The sequence below is a fragment of the Cervus elaphus genome, chromosome 23 (genome assembly GCF_910594005.1).
Source record: "Cervus elaphus chromosome 23, mCerEla1.1, whole genome shotgun sequence".
Lineage (NCBI taxonomy): Eukaryota > Metazoa > Chordata > Mammalia > Artiodactyla > Cervidae > Cervus > Cervus elaphus.
Window position 1 is genome coordinate 66,177,511 of NC_057837.1, and position 18,269 is coordinate 66,195,779.

The window sequence follows — 18,269 nt, forward strand, 5'->3', positions numbered from 1 at the left end:
CGTAAGCTTCAGTCTAAAGTTAGGGATAATGAGGCCTGTTGTTTCTTTGCCTTGGGGTCACTGCACGACTCAGAAGAGATCTTGGGGTGCAAAAGCACCCTGCAGACCACAGGTGGAGTTTGTTTACTTTGCTTGTTCAGTAGAGAAGGGGGTACAGGAGTGGGAGCGTTTTGGGGACCACACTGTGACATGTACCCCTTTCTCTTGCTTCCCTGATCCACAGGTGGACGGGCAGGTGGTCGCATTGCTCGTGCAGAATCTGGAGCGTCTGGACGAGTCTGTGAAGGAAGAGGCGGACGGTGTCCACAACACTCTGGGTAAGGGGGAGAGTGGCCAGCACTTCCTGAGTTTGTGTTTGTTTTGGGGGTTGGCACTCATTTCCTTCTTCCTTCGTAATAGAGTCAACAGCCAGAGGGTTTTCCTTTTTTCTGCTCCCAAACTGCCTGTTCAGGAATGAAGACCCTTGTGTAAATTTCATATAACTGCTGCTTTGGTTGGGCTTTCAGGTAATAAAAGCAGGAATCCACTAAGTAGATGACCTTCCTGGACAAAAACGGCTGGCTTCTCTGAACAGGCCTTTGTCTCTGTCTCTAAAAGTCAGGGTGAAGTCTATGCATGGATGGAAAAAAAAGATGGATTCTTTTTTTTTTTCCTTTGGAAAGTATATATTTTAGGATTTTTGAGTCCCGTTCTATTGGTTTTTCTTCCCGTTTCTCTGCAGTGGAACTACAAACTTTTGAACCACTGTGTATAGGCATACCTCATTTTTTGTGTGTGTGCTTTATTGTGCTTTGCAGATGTTACATTTTTACAAATTGAAAATTTGTGGCAACCCTGCATTGTCAGATGATAGATAGCATTATTTACTAATACGGTATTTTTAAATTAAGGTATGCACATTGTTTTTTAGACGTAATGCTATTGCACATTTAGTAGACTATGGTATAGTGTATGTATAACTTTTATATGGACTTGGAAAACAAAAAATTCATGTGATTCTCACTTTATTGTGATATTCACCTTATTGCAATGGTCTGGGACCAAACCCACAATATCTCCAAGGTACACCTTGGATGTACACCTGTTACCTTGGATTTTACCTTGTCCCCTTAAGCTTCAATCTAAAGTTAGGGATAACGCCTAACTTTATAGGACATTTTATTTGAAAAAGAGTTAGTATTTCCTTCCCTTCTTATGTGTACTTTACCGTGTAAACTGTGCGTTGAAACACTGCTGTTAACTTGGCTGTCCCTTTATCATATGTTCATTTAAGTAGATTCCTCTGCAATATTCCCCCTCCTGCTCCTCAAGTCTCCCCAGTCCTTCCTTCTGCAAAGCTGATGAACCAATAGTCTGCTTAAAATTGTGGTTTGGGGTAGTGCTGTTTATCACCATTTGCTGTCTTATAAAACCAAAGGTGACGTATCTGTAAGCAGAGCTTGAGAAATGAACAAGGCCCAGCAGAAGTAGAAATTTTGATGAGGTTAGATTTCCTCCCAGCTCCTTGGTGTCTAGCACAGATTTCTCAGTAGTTTTATACTCTCTACTGGGAAATTATCATAAAGAGGGAGGAAGACATAGCACCTAGGGAGTAAGAGAAGAGAGAACACAACAGTCTGTGATCTGGGGGTTGGCTGTAGTCTAGAGCCAGAATTTGGCATTGCCATCTGTCAGCCTAATGCTGAATTTCGCTGAAATTCAGAAGTTTCAGGCTTATCAGAAGTTTTAACGGACTGTTTATAAAAAGAGCCTGATGTAATGGGAAAAGCACCAGCCTGTCAATCTGTGAAGATCTGTGTAGTGTCAACTTGGTCCCTTACCAGCAGCTCAGGAGATTCATCCCGCTCTTCCCTACGAAGCCTGTGATGTTTGTCAGGCACTGTTCTAGGCCACTGGGTACATTAAAGATGAATTAGGCAAAGTTCTTCTTAAGAATCAGACTGATGAGAAAGTCTTGAACAGAAAGGAGAGATAATACAGGGTATTGTAATAGGAGTATAATAGGAGTCAGTGGGGAGCCCTACTGAAAAGAAGAGGAAGGGTCTCCAAATGGCTGGGTAGGAGCAAGTAGCTGATTGAGGCTGAATGTGAAGAGAGGTGCATTTTGATGGAGAAGTGTGAGCCAGACCCTCAGGCAGGACAGTATCGTTTGTCAAGTCACGAATGGGTAAAGGCTTTGGGGAAAGACTAGAAATGTGCTGTGGCAGCGAGAGGTAAAGATGATGGGAGATGGGACCAGAGGAGTAAGATTGTCCAGACTTTGGAAGACCTTCTAAACCTTGGCAAGATGTTTGGAGTTTATTCTAGTGGACAATAGAAAGCCACCTGAAGTGTAAGCAGAATAAGATAAAGGCATCAGAGGTTAAAAAGAATGAGCCAGTTTCTTAGAAAACGTGGAAAGTAATGTAAGGTGTTCAAGTGATTGCCATCTCTCAGGTGTCACTGCTGCTCTGCTCTCACAGCTTTGCGTCTGCTCCCTGGGGGGCTGCCTGGGCCTCCTGTAAGTTGCCATTGGCGAGGCTGACGCGGACTGAAGAGTGAGGAGGAAATAGGTGTATTGCTTCCTTCAGCCTTTTCTCCTTAAGACTCAGGCCTGCTGGGTGTTGTGCTTAGAGAGCGCAGAGCTCCATCTGCTCGCTGGTAGTAACATATGCAGGCATGGGGAGCAGCAGGGGCCTAAAGGAAAGGAAAGCACTGGATGTGTTAGAGTGAGGGTTTGGTTTGTGAGGGTTTGGGTCTGTTTTTGGCTGTGCTAGGCCTTCATAGGGGCACGCGGGCCCTTCATGACAGTGCGAAGGTGCTTCCCTAGCTGCACCACAGGCTCTAGTTGTGGTGCATGGGCTCTCTAGTTGCAGCAAGCAGGCTTAGTTGCCCTGCGGTGTGTGGGGGTCTTAGTTCCCCAGCCAGGGATTGAACCCGCATCCCCTGCATTGGAAGGTCAACTCCTAACCACTGGACCACCAGGGAAGTCTGTAGTTTTGTTTCTTTTTAACGTCCTTTTTTTTAAGTCTCATATAAGTCTCATAATCATACAATCATTTTTTCTTTTTTTTTTTGCCTCCTTATTTAAAATTTTTCTATTAAACAACAATGTGCCTGTTGTACGAGATAGCAGGACCAATTATATTTGCTTCTGAGTACCTGACAGTTACCTCTGCCAGCATGGCCTTTCCTGTCTATGCACCTTGTTTTGTTCAATTAAGAAGATCATGCTTGCTTCCCTTGTAGTATCTAAAGAAAGAGATCTGAAAATGGGTGAATCAGGAGAGGAAGAGGCTCTGAATTCGTCCACTGATTTTTCCTTATAAGGCTTCTGCCTAGCCCCCTGTCTCTTCTGTCACAGGCCTCAGGGACTGTAGTACTGTGACGGTAAGAGGGCCTTCTTAGGCAGATACTCACACCTTTGTGTATTCCGCTGTAGTGTTCTACACAGCGGAAAACCTTTCACTATTCCTTTAGTGAATTCTGACAAGTTCAGTTATGAGTTTTACTTGTAACATAACTTGAAGGGGAAAAAACAAACAAACATAGCGTGTCCCTGGTTAATCTAAGAATGAGGACACAGCATCTGGCTGGGAGGAACATAGGCCAATAGGAAGAGGAATATAATGTCTGGCATGGGAAGCAGGCTGCAGATGGAAACAAAGTTGCCCTCCCAAATGACGGTGTCTGTCTCTCTGCAGCTATTGTGGAAAACATGGCTGAGTTCCGGCCGGAGATGTGCACAGAGGCGGCCCAGCAGGGTCTTCTGCAGTGGCTGCTGAAGAGGCTGAAGGTAAGTCTTTGCTGTGTGCGTGGCTCATGCTGGGTCGTTGGCACAGGTTGTTATTCCTGTGCTGGGTGATCTCGTTTGGGAAATCTTTTGGCAAATGTTGCCTCTTTCTTCCCTTCTCTTCTTTCATTTGTTTTAAAAATAGCCTTTAATAGCCCCGAAATAATATAAACATGTTGTCAACACAAATTCACATGGTACAGAAGGTTTATACCAGAAATAGAATTTCTCCTCTGCTGATTCCTTCTAGTTCTACTTCTCAGAGACAGCCACTGTTAACAATATTTTATCTATCCTTCCAGAAATTGTCTGTGTAAATAGGAGTGTATGTGTGTGTTTATATGTGTTTCACAAATAGAATTATACATTATTTTCTTTTGCAAGTTGATTTTTTTTCACTGAACTAGTGGCTGCCTAGTATTCCATTTTATGGTTGTGCCAAATTAATGTAACCATTCTCCTGTTATAACAGTTTTTTACTGTTAAAACAACACAGTTGTGAGTATTCCCATGTACACACACACACTGTTTTGTTTTCTTTTTTTTTTGCATACTTCTGTCAGTTTATCTATAGTATAAATTCCTAGAAATAGAATTGTCCAGTTAAAGGGTATGCATATTAACATTTTTGGTAAATTTTGCAGAATTGTCCTCTATCAGTTGCTCCACTGAGTTGAGATGTCTATTTCCCCTAGCAATATTGGTCATTGTCAAACTTAAAATTTTGTTAATTTGATAAGTGAAAACTGTTATTTTATTTTAATTTGAAATTTTAAAATCAAGTACAAAGTGTTGATTTCACCTGTTTATTAGTCAGTTGTGTTCATCTCTTTTAGCTTCCTATTTATATCCTTTGTTCATATTTTTGTTGGATCATTCATTCGCTTTCCTTGTTAGCATAGTCCTTTTGACCATTTAGTGCCTGTACCATAGAGTGAATGAGGAAAGGGAGAGGTAAGGGCTTCTCTCAGGATAGTATTAACCAAAGATGTGATGGGAGGAAGTTTGGAACTACTTAATACTGTAGTACTGAAATATTCTGGGCAAGCAAGGATTCCCAGCTTTTCAGTGAGAAAGAGGCACTTGTTTGTGGCGGGAATGATTCTTTAGGTAGTCCTGGCCTTGCTGAGCTCCAGAGGGTCATAGAGATGCAGAAAGTCTGAGGTGCATCAGGTCCAATTTATCCCCGCTCCACCGCCACCCCCCCACCCAACCACTGTCTTGGCAGGGGTGAGGAGGAAGATTCTGCTTAAGATAACATATGTCCACATGGTTCCCTCTCTTTCTGACAATTTAGGTCTTCTCAAATCCTTCTTATTTAACCCTTTGTTGCCATTAAATCTGTAACACAGACTTGCATTAACATGACTTGAGGACATTCAGCTCGCCCGTGTGTTCTCCTCAGTGGGTAGGGGCACACTTGCTGGTATAAGTATAAACTTACTGCGTGGTTCAGTAGACTGCAACTTCCTATCCACACACCCCCTACCCTTCCTTTCAGGCAGGAGTCAAGTCTGGTTAATTCACTCATTGTCATGAGTGAAATGCAGCTTCCTTTTGACCTCCTCTCATGAATCTTTATGTCCTTTGGTTTCCTCATGTAACTCACATCTCCCTCAGTTTCTTCATCCCTCGATATTCAACAAAACTTTATTCTCCAAAGCCTTGAGACATTTTGGGGGTGAGGGCTAGGGGAGAGGAAAGTAAAACACAGAGTTAAGGTGATGGGATAGATGGCAGGGACCTGAGTCTTAATGGGATGGCCACAGGTTGGGGCCTCAACTTTATACGGAATAATCCAATAATTTTTGTCTTTGTGAGGTCAGGGCCAATTTTTCCCAGTTGCTTGAGGCTTGGTACTGAATCAGGGAGTCTTCATTAAACTAGAATAGCCGGCCTCTTCTGCCTTTTGAAAGGTGTTGAAACTTGCGGGTCTTTTTATGAATTGGTAACAGGAAGGGAAATTGAGACCTTTGGGTGTTTGGTTGAATTCCATTACTCTTATAAGAGTAGTAAAGAGGCCCATTTGGCCATCTTGCAAGCTTTTGACTCTTACCTTTCAGGCATAGTATTTATTCGATCCTCGGGGCACAAATAGCCATGTTGTTATCTCCAAAACAGTTTTTCAAAATTGGAGGGTATCTAACCATTAAAATGCTATTTGGTTATTTTACTAGTAAGCGAAAATTCTTAGAAAATTCTGTGCTGACCAGAACATTAATGAAAGTTCTGCTTCAGGGTGAGGCCAGCAAGAAGGCATATCTTTAAAAGCAATGTCTTGCTCTTATTTCTCATTATCTGGGGAAGTGCTTATTGTAATCTTCACCATCATAATCATCTTGGTGAATCAGATTGAATGATGGACCCAGATCCTTACTTTCACAGGTAGAACTTTAAAAAATATAGATTCCCAGACGTACTTTCTCAGTCTCTGTCTTCAATGTATTTTAGACACGTTCCCCGTGTGATTATAAATGTACAGTGAATTATAAGATCCACTGGTCTCTAGAAATGTGAGCATTTTTGTTACCTGTTTCTGTTCAGTACTACTCCAAAACTAATTTAAAACTTCATTTCCATTATGCCATTCCCTGTTCAAGAACCTTCCTACAGCGATGCCAATGCCCTCTGCATCAGATCCCACCGTCTCTGCCTACTTTTTAAGGCCCCTTACCCTGGCCTGATCTGACCCTTCCATTTCTCAGTTTTGAAACATTGGCCTTTTAGTTTTCAGACATGCCTCTCTTTACCTGCTCCCTTTGCAAAGGTCAGTATTTTTGACTTCTATGTCTTTGTTCATGTTCTTCCCTCCACCAGGAATGACTCCTGCCTTAGGTATTTCTAAATTGTACATAACCTTCATTAACAAACTTAAACCCCCTACTCTTCCATATTGTCACCACCATTTTTTGAACTGGAAGGAATCTTATAAGTTCTAGAAAAAATTAAAAATCAAGACCTATAAAGATTAAGACAGTTAAGATCACCCAAATTCATGTAGCTAGTTAGAGATAGAGCTAAAATTAAAACCTAAGCTTCCAGACTTTCTTCATGTACTCTTCCCATAGAAGAGTACTTTGCCCATACTGCCCTCTTTCTTTTCTGAGTATCAGTCATTTTTTTTTTTTTTTTTTCTTGTTGGTTCTCTTCTGGGACTTAGCAGATCTGGGTTCTAACATATGCCTATAGCTGAGTGAAACATACCCTCATGGAGTATCTTTTCTTCATTACCTGGGAGACTTTCATATTATTATGTGTGTTCCTGGTCTTTTTCCAAATATCTTTAAACTTAGCAGCAAGGACTAGGACTCCATCATATGTGCATGTCTTCCCTGTTGTTCTCTGGGTGTGGTTCCCAATGAGGAGCATCAAAATTACCTGGCTGCTTGTTGGAAATGTACATTCTTGAACCCACCCCAGACTCACTAAATTTGCCCAGCTTGGAGTGGAGCCAGCAATCTGTGTTTTAACAAGCCCTCCAGGAGATTCTGATGCATGCTGAAGTCTGAGAACCCCTTCTATGTTTACACTGCTTTATAAAACCTTGCTACCTAACTGATCATCCCACTGTTTATTCAGTAGTCCTTGAGTAACCCCTAAGTGAATGGCACATTAGTGAGTCTCCTTTTGGTACTAGTAGCCTAGCTAGCAGTATATAGAGATACTTAACAGATATTTTCATTCACTAAATGAAACCTTACTAATTTGTGCTGCTAATGAGGATAAAACTCATTTCACAGGATTGCATTAAAAGGTTTAACAGGTAAGCAGATAACTGTAGTGTGAGAGATGCTGCACCATAGTTCACTTTTAATGGGGAATACAAACTTATTAGGATATTGTGTACTATTGAAAATAATACCAAAACTTCTTTCTTTTTTAAAGAAACAAAATTAAGATTCCTTTTTGTTTCCCAATTAAATCATTGCTTCAAAAACAGTTGCAATATTCAGCATTGAGCTCATGAGTTGAGAATTGGCTACAGTATACTACATGTACAACTGGTTGATGCTAAGTCCTTAGCCTCTTATGAGCAGGAGTTGGAATTTTTATAGGGCACAGATTGCTTTGATGATTGTACAGGGCTGGAGTCATGTCTGAACCTGCCCCAGGTACCAGAGGTGAGCTGCAGAAATAATTTGCAGCTTCTGGCTGCGGGTGGTAGCATAATTGTCTTGTACTTTCCAAAAAAGCAGCAGCTCCCCAAAAGGTGAAGTTTAATTTTATTCAGGGCTGGCGTGTGCTGAGTACAAACCTATGCTTGACTCTGTAATTACTCTGATAGCTGAAGGATTTAGGATCACCAGGCTCCTGGATGGAGGAGAGCCCCAGAAGCTCCAACTCCCATTGGGTAACTTTGCAAAATCCAAGAAAAGATGCCTGGTAAATGAATTCTCCCTCCTCCGGATTTTGACTAAATGTCCTTGTAATTTGGCAGTTTGGTATTTTGCAGGCTTGGAGACTGTCATTGCTGAGTGAGATTTAAACAGAAATAAAACTTCCTTGGTGACTTTTGTCTTTGGCTAGACATGAAAGATTACTCTCCTTTTTTCCCATCAAGCCCACGGTTTCACTCAATGTAAGAGAGATCAGGCAGGTTAGAGAGGCAGAGTAATTTGGCCAAGATCACATAGCTAGTAACTAATGTGTAGAACTGAGATTCTAACCTGGATATTTCTGATCCCAGTCATCAGAAAAACATGTAGCACCTCCTATGTGTTCAGTCTCTCACTCATGTCTGACTTTTTGCAATGCCATGGACTGCAGCACACCAGGCCTCCCTGTCCATCACCAACTCCTGGAGTTTACTCAAACCCATGTCCATTGAGTTGGTGATGCCATCCAACCATCTCATCTGCTGTCATCCCCTTCTCCTCCCGCCTTCAGTCTTTCCCAGCATCAGGGTCTTTTCCAGTGAGTCAGTTCTTTGCATCAGGTGGCCAAAGTATTGGAGTTTCAGCTTCAGCATCAGTCCTTCCAGTGAATATTCAGGACTGATCTTCTTTATAGTCCAACTCTCATATCCATACATGACTACTGGAAAAACCATAGCCTTGACTAGACAGACCTTTGTTGGCAAAGTAATGTCTCTGCTTTTTAATATGCTGTCTAGGTTGGTCATACCTTTTCTTCCAAGGAGAAAGCGTCTTTTAATTTCATGGCTGCAGTCACCATCTGCAGTGATTTTTGGAGCCCCCCAAAATAAAGTCTGTCACTGTTTCCACTGTTTCCCCATTTATTTGCCATGAAGTGATGGGACCAGATGCCATGATCTTAGTTTTCTGAATGTTGAGTTTTAAGCCAACTTTTTCACTCTCTCCTTTCACTTTCATCAAGAGGCTCTTTAGTTCTTCTTCACTTTCTGCCATAAGGGTGGTCATCTGCGTATCTGAGGTTATTGATACTTCCATATTGTGTTAGGTACTTCCATATTGGGCTTCCCTGATGGCTCAGTGATAAAGAATCTGCCTGCCAATGCAGGAGACCTGGGTTCAATCCCTGGGTTGGGAAGATCCCCTGGTTTAGGAAATGGCAACCCACTCTGGTATTCTTGCCTGGGAAATCCCATGGACAGACGAGCCTGACAGACTATAATTGATGGGGTTGCAAAAGAGTCAGACACAACTTATCGGCTAAACAACAGCAACGTCCATATTCTTTAATTCTCATAGTAACCCTCCAAAGAAGATGTTATTTTATTGTCTCCATTTTACAGATTAAAGAAACTTGAGACCAGGAATGTGACTTCAGTCATAGATGACCATTCTTAATTCATGGTGCCATCAGTATCTCAGTAATTTTTTTATAAGGTCCTAGGCCAAAAAGGACCTAACAGCCCCATTCAAGGTAGTTAGATGCAAACAATTTCATAGATATTTATGTCCTAAGAATTTAGTAGCCATTTGAAAAATGAAACGCTTGGATTAAAATATATTTTTTATTTCATTCTTAAATACCACAACTACTTACCTATTGATGTGCGTGCCTTTTGAGTACTGCACAGCTTCTAAAACCTTGGAATCAGATTGAACACCAACATCTTTGTTTCTTCTCCACATTGATTTTCACACAGCTCTTTTATCACAGTAACCACCCAAAGCCAGCCTGTCAAAGAAAGGATGTCATCAAAAGAAACAGTACCTGGAGCTAATGGTTAATGCATTCACTGTTCCACAGATGTCAGATGTCACTGTGCTTTTCTTGGAAATACTGTGAATCCTTGGAATCTCCTGTGGATTCAATGTGGTGTCCCATGGCACACAGTTTGGGAACTGCAGACTTTGGGTTACATACATAGTACGTGCTTATGAGTGAAATCTAGATGTGTCTGATCCTAGATTTATGTCCTTTTTTTTTTTAATATACATGTATTACTTGATAAAATTAATTTTAATTCATTGTAATCTTTTAAATGATGTAACAGTGGATGAGGTTCATGCAAATTCACCTCTGTTTGCTGTCATGTTTAATTTTTTGTCTTACATTTAGCAAATGCCTAATAAATAACTTGCTGGGAAAAGAGGGAAACCTTCCCCCCTACCTTGGAGACAGAATTTTATAAAATCAAATAAAAGTCAAGAGTCATTGGAACCACAGAAAAGCTATTGCTCTAGGGGCCTGATATCTTTTGGTCTTTCAGTTGAGTGTATCTTGTTTGAACCAAGAACCTTGACCCTTAAAAAGCTGCATATAAGTTGGTATGGCTTAAATCACTTAAACTAGCAATAAATATATAAATCCATTGCTCAGTCTTGTCTGATTCTTTGCAACCCCATGGACTGCAGCGCACCAGGCTTCCCTGTCCACCATGAACTCCCAGAGCTTGCTCAGACTTGTGTCCATTGAGTCAGTGATGCCATCTTACCATCTCATTCTTTGTCATCCCCTTCTCCTTCTGCCTTCAATCTTTCCCAGCATCAGGGTCTTTTCAAATAAGTCAGTTCTTTGCATCAGGTGGCCCGGGTACTGGAACTTCAGCTTCAGCCTCAGTCCTTCCACTGAATATTCAGGACTTATTTCTTTGAGGATTGACTGGTTGGATCTCCTTGCAGTCCAAGGGACTCTCAAGAGTCTTCTCCAACCCCACAGTTCAAAAGCATCAATTCTTCTGTGCTCAGCTTTCTTTACTGTCCAACTCTCACATTCGTACGTGACTACTGGAAAAACCATAGCTTTGACTAGACGGACTTTTGTCAGCAAACTAGCAGTACTCATAACTTAAATAATGTGAGTGATTTTATTAGCAGATTCTTCATTCTGATAGAGATACTCACCCCTTGGCTTTTCACTTTTGTGTTTTGATTTGTATAAAACTGTTTTTCTTAAAGTGAAAAATGCCACAGTTTGCATTTAAACACTGGCTGTTGTACTGAATTTCCTGAAACAAGACCTTAAGCTTGCCCAGGGAGCATACCTTGCAGTCAGCACACGTAAGACCTTGTATTTACAGATCTTTTAACCTGAGATGGGTCATACCTGGTCAGCCTCCAGAAGCCCTGTGGGGTGCACTTAGGCTTGATGAGGAAGACGTGCAGAGAGAACTGAAAAGATGCTGGGTGTTGCTTCATTAGGGGCCAGTCTCCCTTCTTAAGTGCAAAATCAATGTCCAAACAGAGCTGTGAATGGTGCTAAGGGGATGGCGGTATTAGCTTCAAGATAAACACCTCCCCTGTCCTTTCCAGGTACAGTAATTATTTGTCAGTTCAAAAACCTGGATAGATAGCAGGGCTGCTGCTGATTAACAACTGTTATTCTGCCTGCATTTTAAGGATCCAGTAAATAAAAACACATCGATGAGGCGCACGCTCCCTTTATCCACGGGGCATCGTTAATGGTGAGGCACTTGAGTCTCACTGCAGGAGCAACAATGTGGGTGACCATGAAAGATGGGCTCTGCAGTGCATGTGTCCCCTCTGCGAATCCGAGCAGCAGAGCATGCAGCAGGGAAAGAATTGTGGGTAGTAATTTGGGTGTTAAAATATTAACACATTTCTGCATATTTAATGTGGTTTCCTTTTTAAATAGTAGGCAGATTATGGCCCACGAGCAGATAGGTTTATGATTTCAAATTAAATTTTAAGCATTAAAAAAAATTAAAAATCCAAAAAGGAACTACTTTGTTACAAAGACATTCAGCTAATCTAAATAAGAACTGGCTTTCTTTTCAGCTTCTCTCATCTGTCCATAGGCTAATTTACAGCCTAATTTTATGACCGTCACTCATGACTGAAGCTTCATGATAGACTTTAGTCTTAAAAACTTTCATTCATCTTCTTTGCATTTGAGTACATATTATGTGCTCGACCATAGTCCCTAGACTCACAACAGGGACTCTTCACAGAGGAGGTGACATTTGTATCTGGGCATTAGAAGTGTGAGGACCGCTGTGTACATAATGCTATTTATGGTTTTACTGGGTAGTACTGGAGTCTGGTCTCTTGACAGCAGAGGCAGACTTTTTTTCACCCATAACCTACTTTTTCCCTTTCTCACTTCTCCATCTCTCCAACTCAGATCCTCATACTTGTGGAAAAAACTGTCCTGGGGAAGGAAACAAGGGCCCTTAACATATTTCTCCTTTCTCCTGTTTCCCCATAGGCAAAGATGCCCTTCGATGCCAACAAACTGTATTGTAGTGAAGTGCTGGCCATATTGCTCCAGGACAACGATGGTGAGGCTCCCTCTCGGTATTGATATTCTGTTAGGATAGGAGCCAGGCTTGTTTCAGATCATGACAGCAAGCTCTCTTGCCTTTGGCATCCCCTTGCTCTCCCTCTCGCTCTCTGTGCAGCTTTTGTACTCTGTCAAGCTGTATTGATTTTGTTTGCTGATGTATCAGTGTTAGACGGCTGTAAAATCTGACAGTTAGCTTCATTTTTTTTTTTCTTCTTCTATTTTTTTCCCCTTTTAGAAAACAGGGAATTGCTTGGGGAGCTGGATGGAATCGATGTGCTTCTTCAGCAGTTATCCGTGAGTAATTCTTATGCTTCCTGTCGGCCATGAAGATACATGGCTTGTATCTTTAAATGGGAGGTGGAGCTGGAGATGGTGGGAAGGAATAAGCCACGCGATGCAAGCCATATGGGGTGTGTTGGCAGGCGTGAGGTCACAATGGAGGCACATGGTTTGCCTCCTTTCTTAGTCGTTTGCTCTTTATGACCAGATATCACCATGTATCTGGTGTAGACTTTCTCAGTCTGCTGATGTTTGTCAGGCCCAAAGACGTGTGCTTCCCACTTAAGTATATATTTTTGAGCCAAGAATGCCACAGTATTTTCAGTTGACCCACTCCCAAGATTATTCACTTTCTTTTTTGTCAGTCTACCACTAAATTGGGGTCTGTTCATTTAGGATCAAGTAAGCTTCACGTGTACAAGTTCCAATGCAATGGGATAGAGGTCAGAGAGGAGGATGGGGAGGATGTGGCACTGGAGGCTGGAAAAAGAAATTAGAAATTGCCATTTGCTCAGTGTTAGAAATGTAAATCCTGTTGAAATGTTCTGCTGGCATTCTGAAAATACTGTTAAGATTTTTTTTTCCTAACCAGTCTCATCTGTGCTATTCCAAAACCAGGACTGAAAATAGATCATTTGGATAAAATCTTTAGAGTGTTGGGCGTGTCTGAGATGTCAGTTTGCATACAGCTTCCCTCCTGGTGCCAGCAGCCTGAGTGGTTTGGCCTTCACCCCAAAAAATGGAGCTTTGAATTGTGAATCTGTTCCCAGTTCTGGGAAAGTGCTTAGTCCTGTTCCTATAAGATTGATCATTTTGTAGTAGACTGTATGGGTATGCATACACTGTTAAGAGGCTTTCCTCCTAACATGCCATGTATTTCTGGCAAAGATAAAAACTGCTTGAAGCCATTCCCACGACTTAGAGCCACAAATGGTCTGTAAGGCAGTTCATTAGCCCTGGTGATTAGGAAACTGTTCCTTATTTTGGGCCAGGATTTGTCCTTCAGAACTGTGGTTTGTTTTAGAAGGGGAAGAAATGTGTTGTGGTCGGGTGGGCCAAGTGGAGAGCTTTGGGGTGGGGGTAGCTGGCAAAGTTGTTTCTTGATCTGGGTGATGGTTTCAGGGGTGTTCACCTTACTCATTTAGCTGTACATGTTTATAGAGTTTTCTGTAGGTGAATATGTTTCGTAATAAAAAGGTTTTGTTGGTTTTTGTTAAATCTGCCTCCTTGGAACTATGGATCACTCCTGAACCTAATGGTCAGTTGAGTGGTTTTTTATTGTTATTGTGTTTTTTTGTTTGTTTTTGTTTTTGCATGATAGCCATTTATTTAATACCTGTGAATCAGAAAGCCCAGTTTCTCTAAAATGGAAACAAATGAGAATTTTGTTTGGTAAGGCTCTGCTTCTTCAGTTGTAGGGTTATTGGAGTAGACAGGCTTCGGAAATTGTTGAATGCTGGTTGATGAAAAGACCTTCTCTTATGATTCTGTGCCTTCTGATACTTTTGCTTGACAGGTGTTTAAAAGACACAATCCTAGCACAGCCGAGGAGCAGGAGATGATGGAAAATCTGTTTGATTCCCTCTGTTCCTGCCTAATGCTGAGTTCCAATCGTGAGCGCTTCCTAAAGGGCGAGGGTCTTCAGCTGATGAATCTCATGCTAAGGTATGCTTCTCATCTATCATGTCCTAGCTATACATCTTTTTTTGTCCAACTCCTCACTGTTAGCCTGGATTCAAGAACATGTAGCTAGCTATGGTCTTTTATTCCATTGAGTTTCCTAGATGTATAAAACAGTAGTCTTCAGGTGAGTGTATGGTCTTTTCTGAAGTTAGTTTGGATGAATACAGAGTATATTTTGGTCTGTTTGTACCCTATTGTCATGTCATTTGGTAATAGGACCACTCCATTGAAGGGAAATTTTTTGTTGTTGTTGTTCCTTCTCATAGTGTGTTGGTTTGGGGAAATCTAGTCATTAACTTCTAAACATACCCTATGTTAATTTCTAAACTTAGCCCAATTTTCTTTTTATCTTATATAGACCTATCTATGCCATATGTTTGTCCATATTTTTACTATTGACAAAGATCAATAGTGGCTCAGATGGTAAAGATCTGCCCACAATGTGGGAGGACCAGGTTCGATCCCTGTGTCGGGAAGATCCCCTAGAGAAGGAAATGACAACCCGCTCCAGTATTCTTGCCTGGAGAATTTCATGGACAAAGGAGCCTGGCAGGCTACAGTCCACGGGATAGCAGAGTCAGACATGACTGAGCAACTAACATACTTTACTATTGACAGCAGAATGTAATTCCTGTTTTTCATTTATACATATTTTTCATTATATATTATTTTCAATAATGAGTTGTGCCTTGCTATGTGGCTAGCATAAGAGATATGAAAATGTGCAAGACAGTTCTGGAACTTTTCTTCATAATTCCTTCCTTGTATATCTAAGTCTAATTTAAAGCTCAAACTGTAAACAATCTGCCTGCAGTGCGCGAGACCTGGGTTCGATCCCTGGGTCAGTAAGATCCCCTGGAGAAGGGAATGGCAACCCACTCCAGTATTTTTGCCTGGAGAGTTCCATGGAAGAGGAGCCTGGTAGGCTCCAGTCCATGGGATTGCAAAGAGTCGGACATGATTGAGTGATTGTCACTTTCACTTCACTTTCATATCTTATTACTTGTGATTTCATTTCTTAAAATACTTAAAGTAGGTTTCATATTGGTGTAATTCACAGAATCTGGAAGTAAATGGGAGATAGCTTGTAGTTGATAACCCTTGAGAAATCTGGCTTGGAAGCAGTAGAGATATAGGGTGAAGAGGTAACCAGAGTTGGGTGTTTAGTTGACAATGGTCAGTTTTTTTTAATTGAGAGATGTTAGAGCATGTTTGATTGGTTGGAGGACTGAGCACTATGGGATTATTCTTTATGAAACTGAGCCTGAGTCTGCTGTTTTGAAACATATCTGCATACATTGAAAATTTTAGTGAAAAAATTTTTTAATAAATTTGATACTTATCTATTAAATATAGCTTAGAATATAGAAATACAAAACTGTTAAAGCACTGATAAGGTAATGTGTTAAGTGCTTGGCTTATCCAGAAATGAATGGTAGGTTTCCTGTCTCTTTGGATGCAGATTCCTTGGAGTCTTTTTCTCCATAATTGTTTTCTTATTTTTAACAGCTTTTTAGGCCTACCACACTTGTAATTTTCTATACTGTTTATTTTTTTAACTTAACATGCTGTTTCCCATGTTGTGACATAATCGTCATGACAGTTTTCAATAATTGAATAATGGTGACTCTAAGGGAATATAACTTACTTGGTCTTTCTTTGTTATTGATATTGTAGTTATTTACAATGTTTTGTTGTTATAAAAAATTCTCCAGCGACAGATTCTACAAATTTTTGTGCTTAAAGCTATTTTTGCACTTAAGATCATCAGAGTATGTGTTTCGAAAACATCTTCTTTTTAAAGGCTTGTGTAGGCCCAGGGGCACAGTAGATCTCTTGGTTTGTCCAGTGTGTACCAGACCTTGGATTGATTGAAAATCTTCCTTGGTGGAATTGTTTTAAAAAATTTATTTTAAAGTACAGAGAGGGGCATTGTAATTATTCAGAGGCCTTTGGTGTTCGACTGATTTTTGCTGGCTTTACTCTCTTGAGTCTTTTGTTTGTTTATCTTCTTTACCCTTCTAATTGCCTGTCCTTTTGTTGAAATGACCCACCTCCTCTCAAGCACATAGCATATAAAGAAGATGCATTTGGCTTCCTGGGCCTTTTAACCTTAAAACTATATTCTACAGGGACTTTCTTCTAAGCTTCTTAAAGGTCTGAACTGCCAGTGTCTTTGGATGTTTGAGTACAAATACGAGGTGATGTATTCCTATGGCATATGGCTTGGAAATGTGCCGCAGTGGGGAGCTGAATAAATAACCAGAAGTATGGATTATTCAAGCAGGAATGCTGAGGCTCTGGGAGCCTAATTTAAAAAGGAGCTCTAAAAGATGTAGAAATAGCACCTTTCTAGGATCTCCTAACTTTTCATTTTTGAATGCTGAAGATACTGTTAGATTAATTCTTTTACCTTAATTAGCTATATCAGCAGATTCAGCGTTTCTTTTTTTTTCTCTTTCTCATGCTCTTTGTTCTGTGTAATTTTTTTTCTTCAGACTCCCAAATGAAAAGTTTAATTGGAAGAGAGTTGTTTCTCCCTAGTAGATCCATCCTTCCTGATCTTCTAGCAAGAGCTGCCAAGTTGCTCTCTGTCTCAAGGGAACCCATTTAAAAACTATGCAGCTATAACCCTAGAAGTTCAGGAAAATTCCTCTGGTTCCATTGTCCATAAATAACTGATTTTTATTTGAATTCAAGTATTCATCAAACAGTTAATGAAATGCCCACCGGAGAGGTAGCGACATGTTGTAGTGTGAAAGAATGGGGTTTAGAGTTGAGGCAGATGTGGATTTGGAACACAGCTCTTTCAATGACTAGTTCTGGATGTTTGGTGAGTTATTCTAACCTTTCTGTCCTCTGATTCTCCCTCTTTTCATCTGGAAAATGGGAGTAACGATGCCAAATTTGCAGGGATTTTGTGGGAATTAGACTATATAAATTGTCTGGGACAGCTCTGCAGTTATTAAAACATTGATAAAGTGCTATCTTCACTTACTGTATTAAGTGCTAGGCCTATCACAGACATGAACAAGACAGGATTCTTGCCTCCAAGAAACTCAATAGGTCGTGATGGAGGCTGACATTGAATAACTCTTAATATAATTTAAAGTATTAACTGTGAAGAGTAACAGTGAATTTTGCATCTCCACAGCCTATGAGTTTTTTTTATGTTTCTGATTATTGATAAGGAACGATCACCAACAAGATAGTCATTTATACATTTATGTACACACATTATCACACATACATATATATGATTCAATTTTAATATTTTTATCATCTCTATCAAGGCATAAATGATATATAATCAGACACTCATTTTAAGTGTATAGTTTTAATTTTGACAAATGTATATACCTTTATTTTCACCACAAGGAACATAAAAGATACTGTCGACTGAAAAACATGCACAACATGAGAGTTGTGAGTTAAGTTTTATTTGGGGCAAAATGAGGACTGTAGCCTGGGAGACAGCCTCTCAGATAGCTCTGAGGAACTGCCCCGAAGAGGAAGTGGGGAAGTCAGTCTATATGTAATTTTGGTGAAGGGAGATATGTGCACCATTTTGGCAGAGTTTTCCTGCTAATCACGAGGAGCAGATGTCTCCATTAATGATTTTATTGCTTTCCTGGATAGGAGAGGATGCAAGAAATTAGGCTCAGAAAATCTTCTCCTGTCCTCACACCATACACAAAAATAAACTCAGCATGGCTTAAAGACTTAAATAAAGACATGATACCATAAAACTCCTAGGAGAGAACACAGGCAAAGCATTGTGACATAAATCATAGCAGTGTTTTCTTAGGTCAGTCTCCCAGTGCAAAAGAAATAAAAGCAAAAGTAAACAAATGGGACC

General features: G+C 40.6%; 1 protein-coding gene across 1 annotated transcript in view; it reads left to right on the forward strand.

Annotated features, from left to right (window-relative positions):
* Positions 1-18,269, forward strand: part of CTNNBL1 (catenin beta like 1) — a 160,265-nt gene that overhangs the window by 62,815 nt on the left and 79,181 nt on the right. The window contains exons 6-10 of the mRNA XM_043883285.1: positions 224-317; positions 3,684-3,775; positions 12,371-12,443; positions 12,684-12,742; positions 14,244-14,392. Of these exons, the coding sequence (XP_043739220.1) occupies positions 224-317; positions 3,684-3,775; positions 12,371-12,443; positions 12,684-12,742; positions 14,244-14,392 (467 nt within the window). The remainder of the gene's footprint in view (positions 1-223; positions 318-3,683; positions 3,776-12,370; positions 12,444-12,683; positions 12,743-14,243; positions 14,393-18,269) is intronic.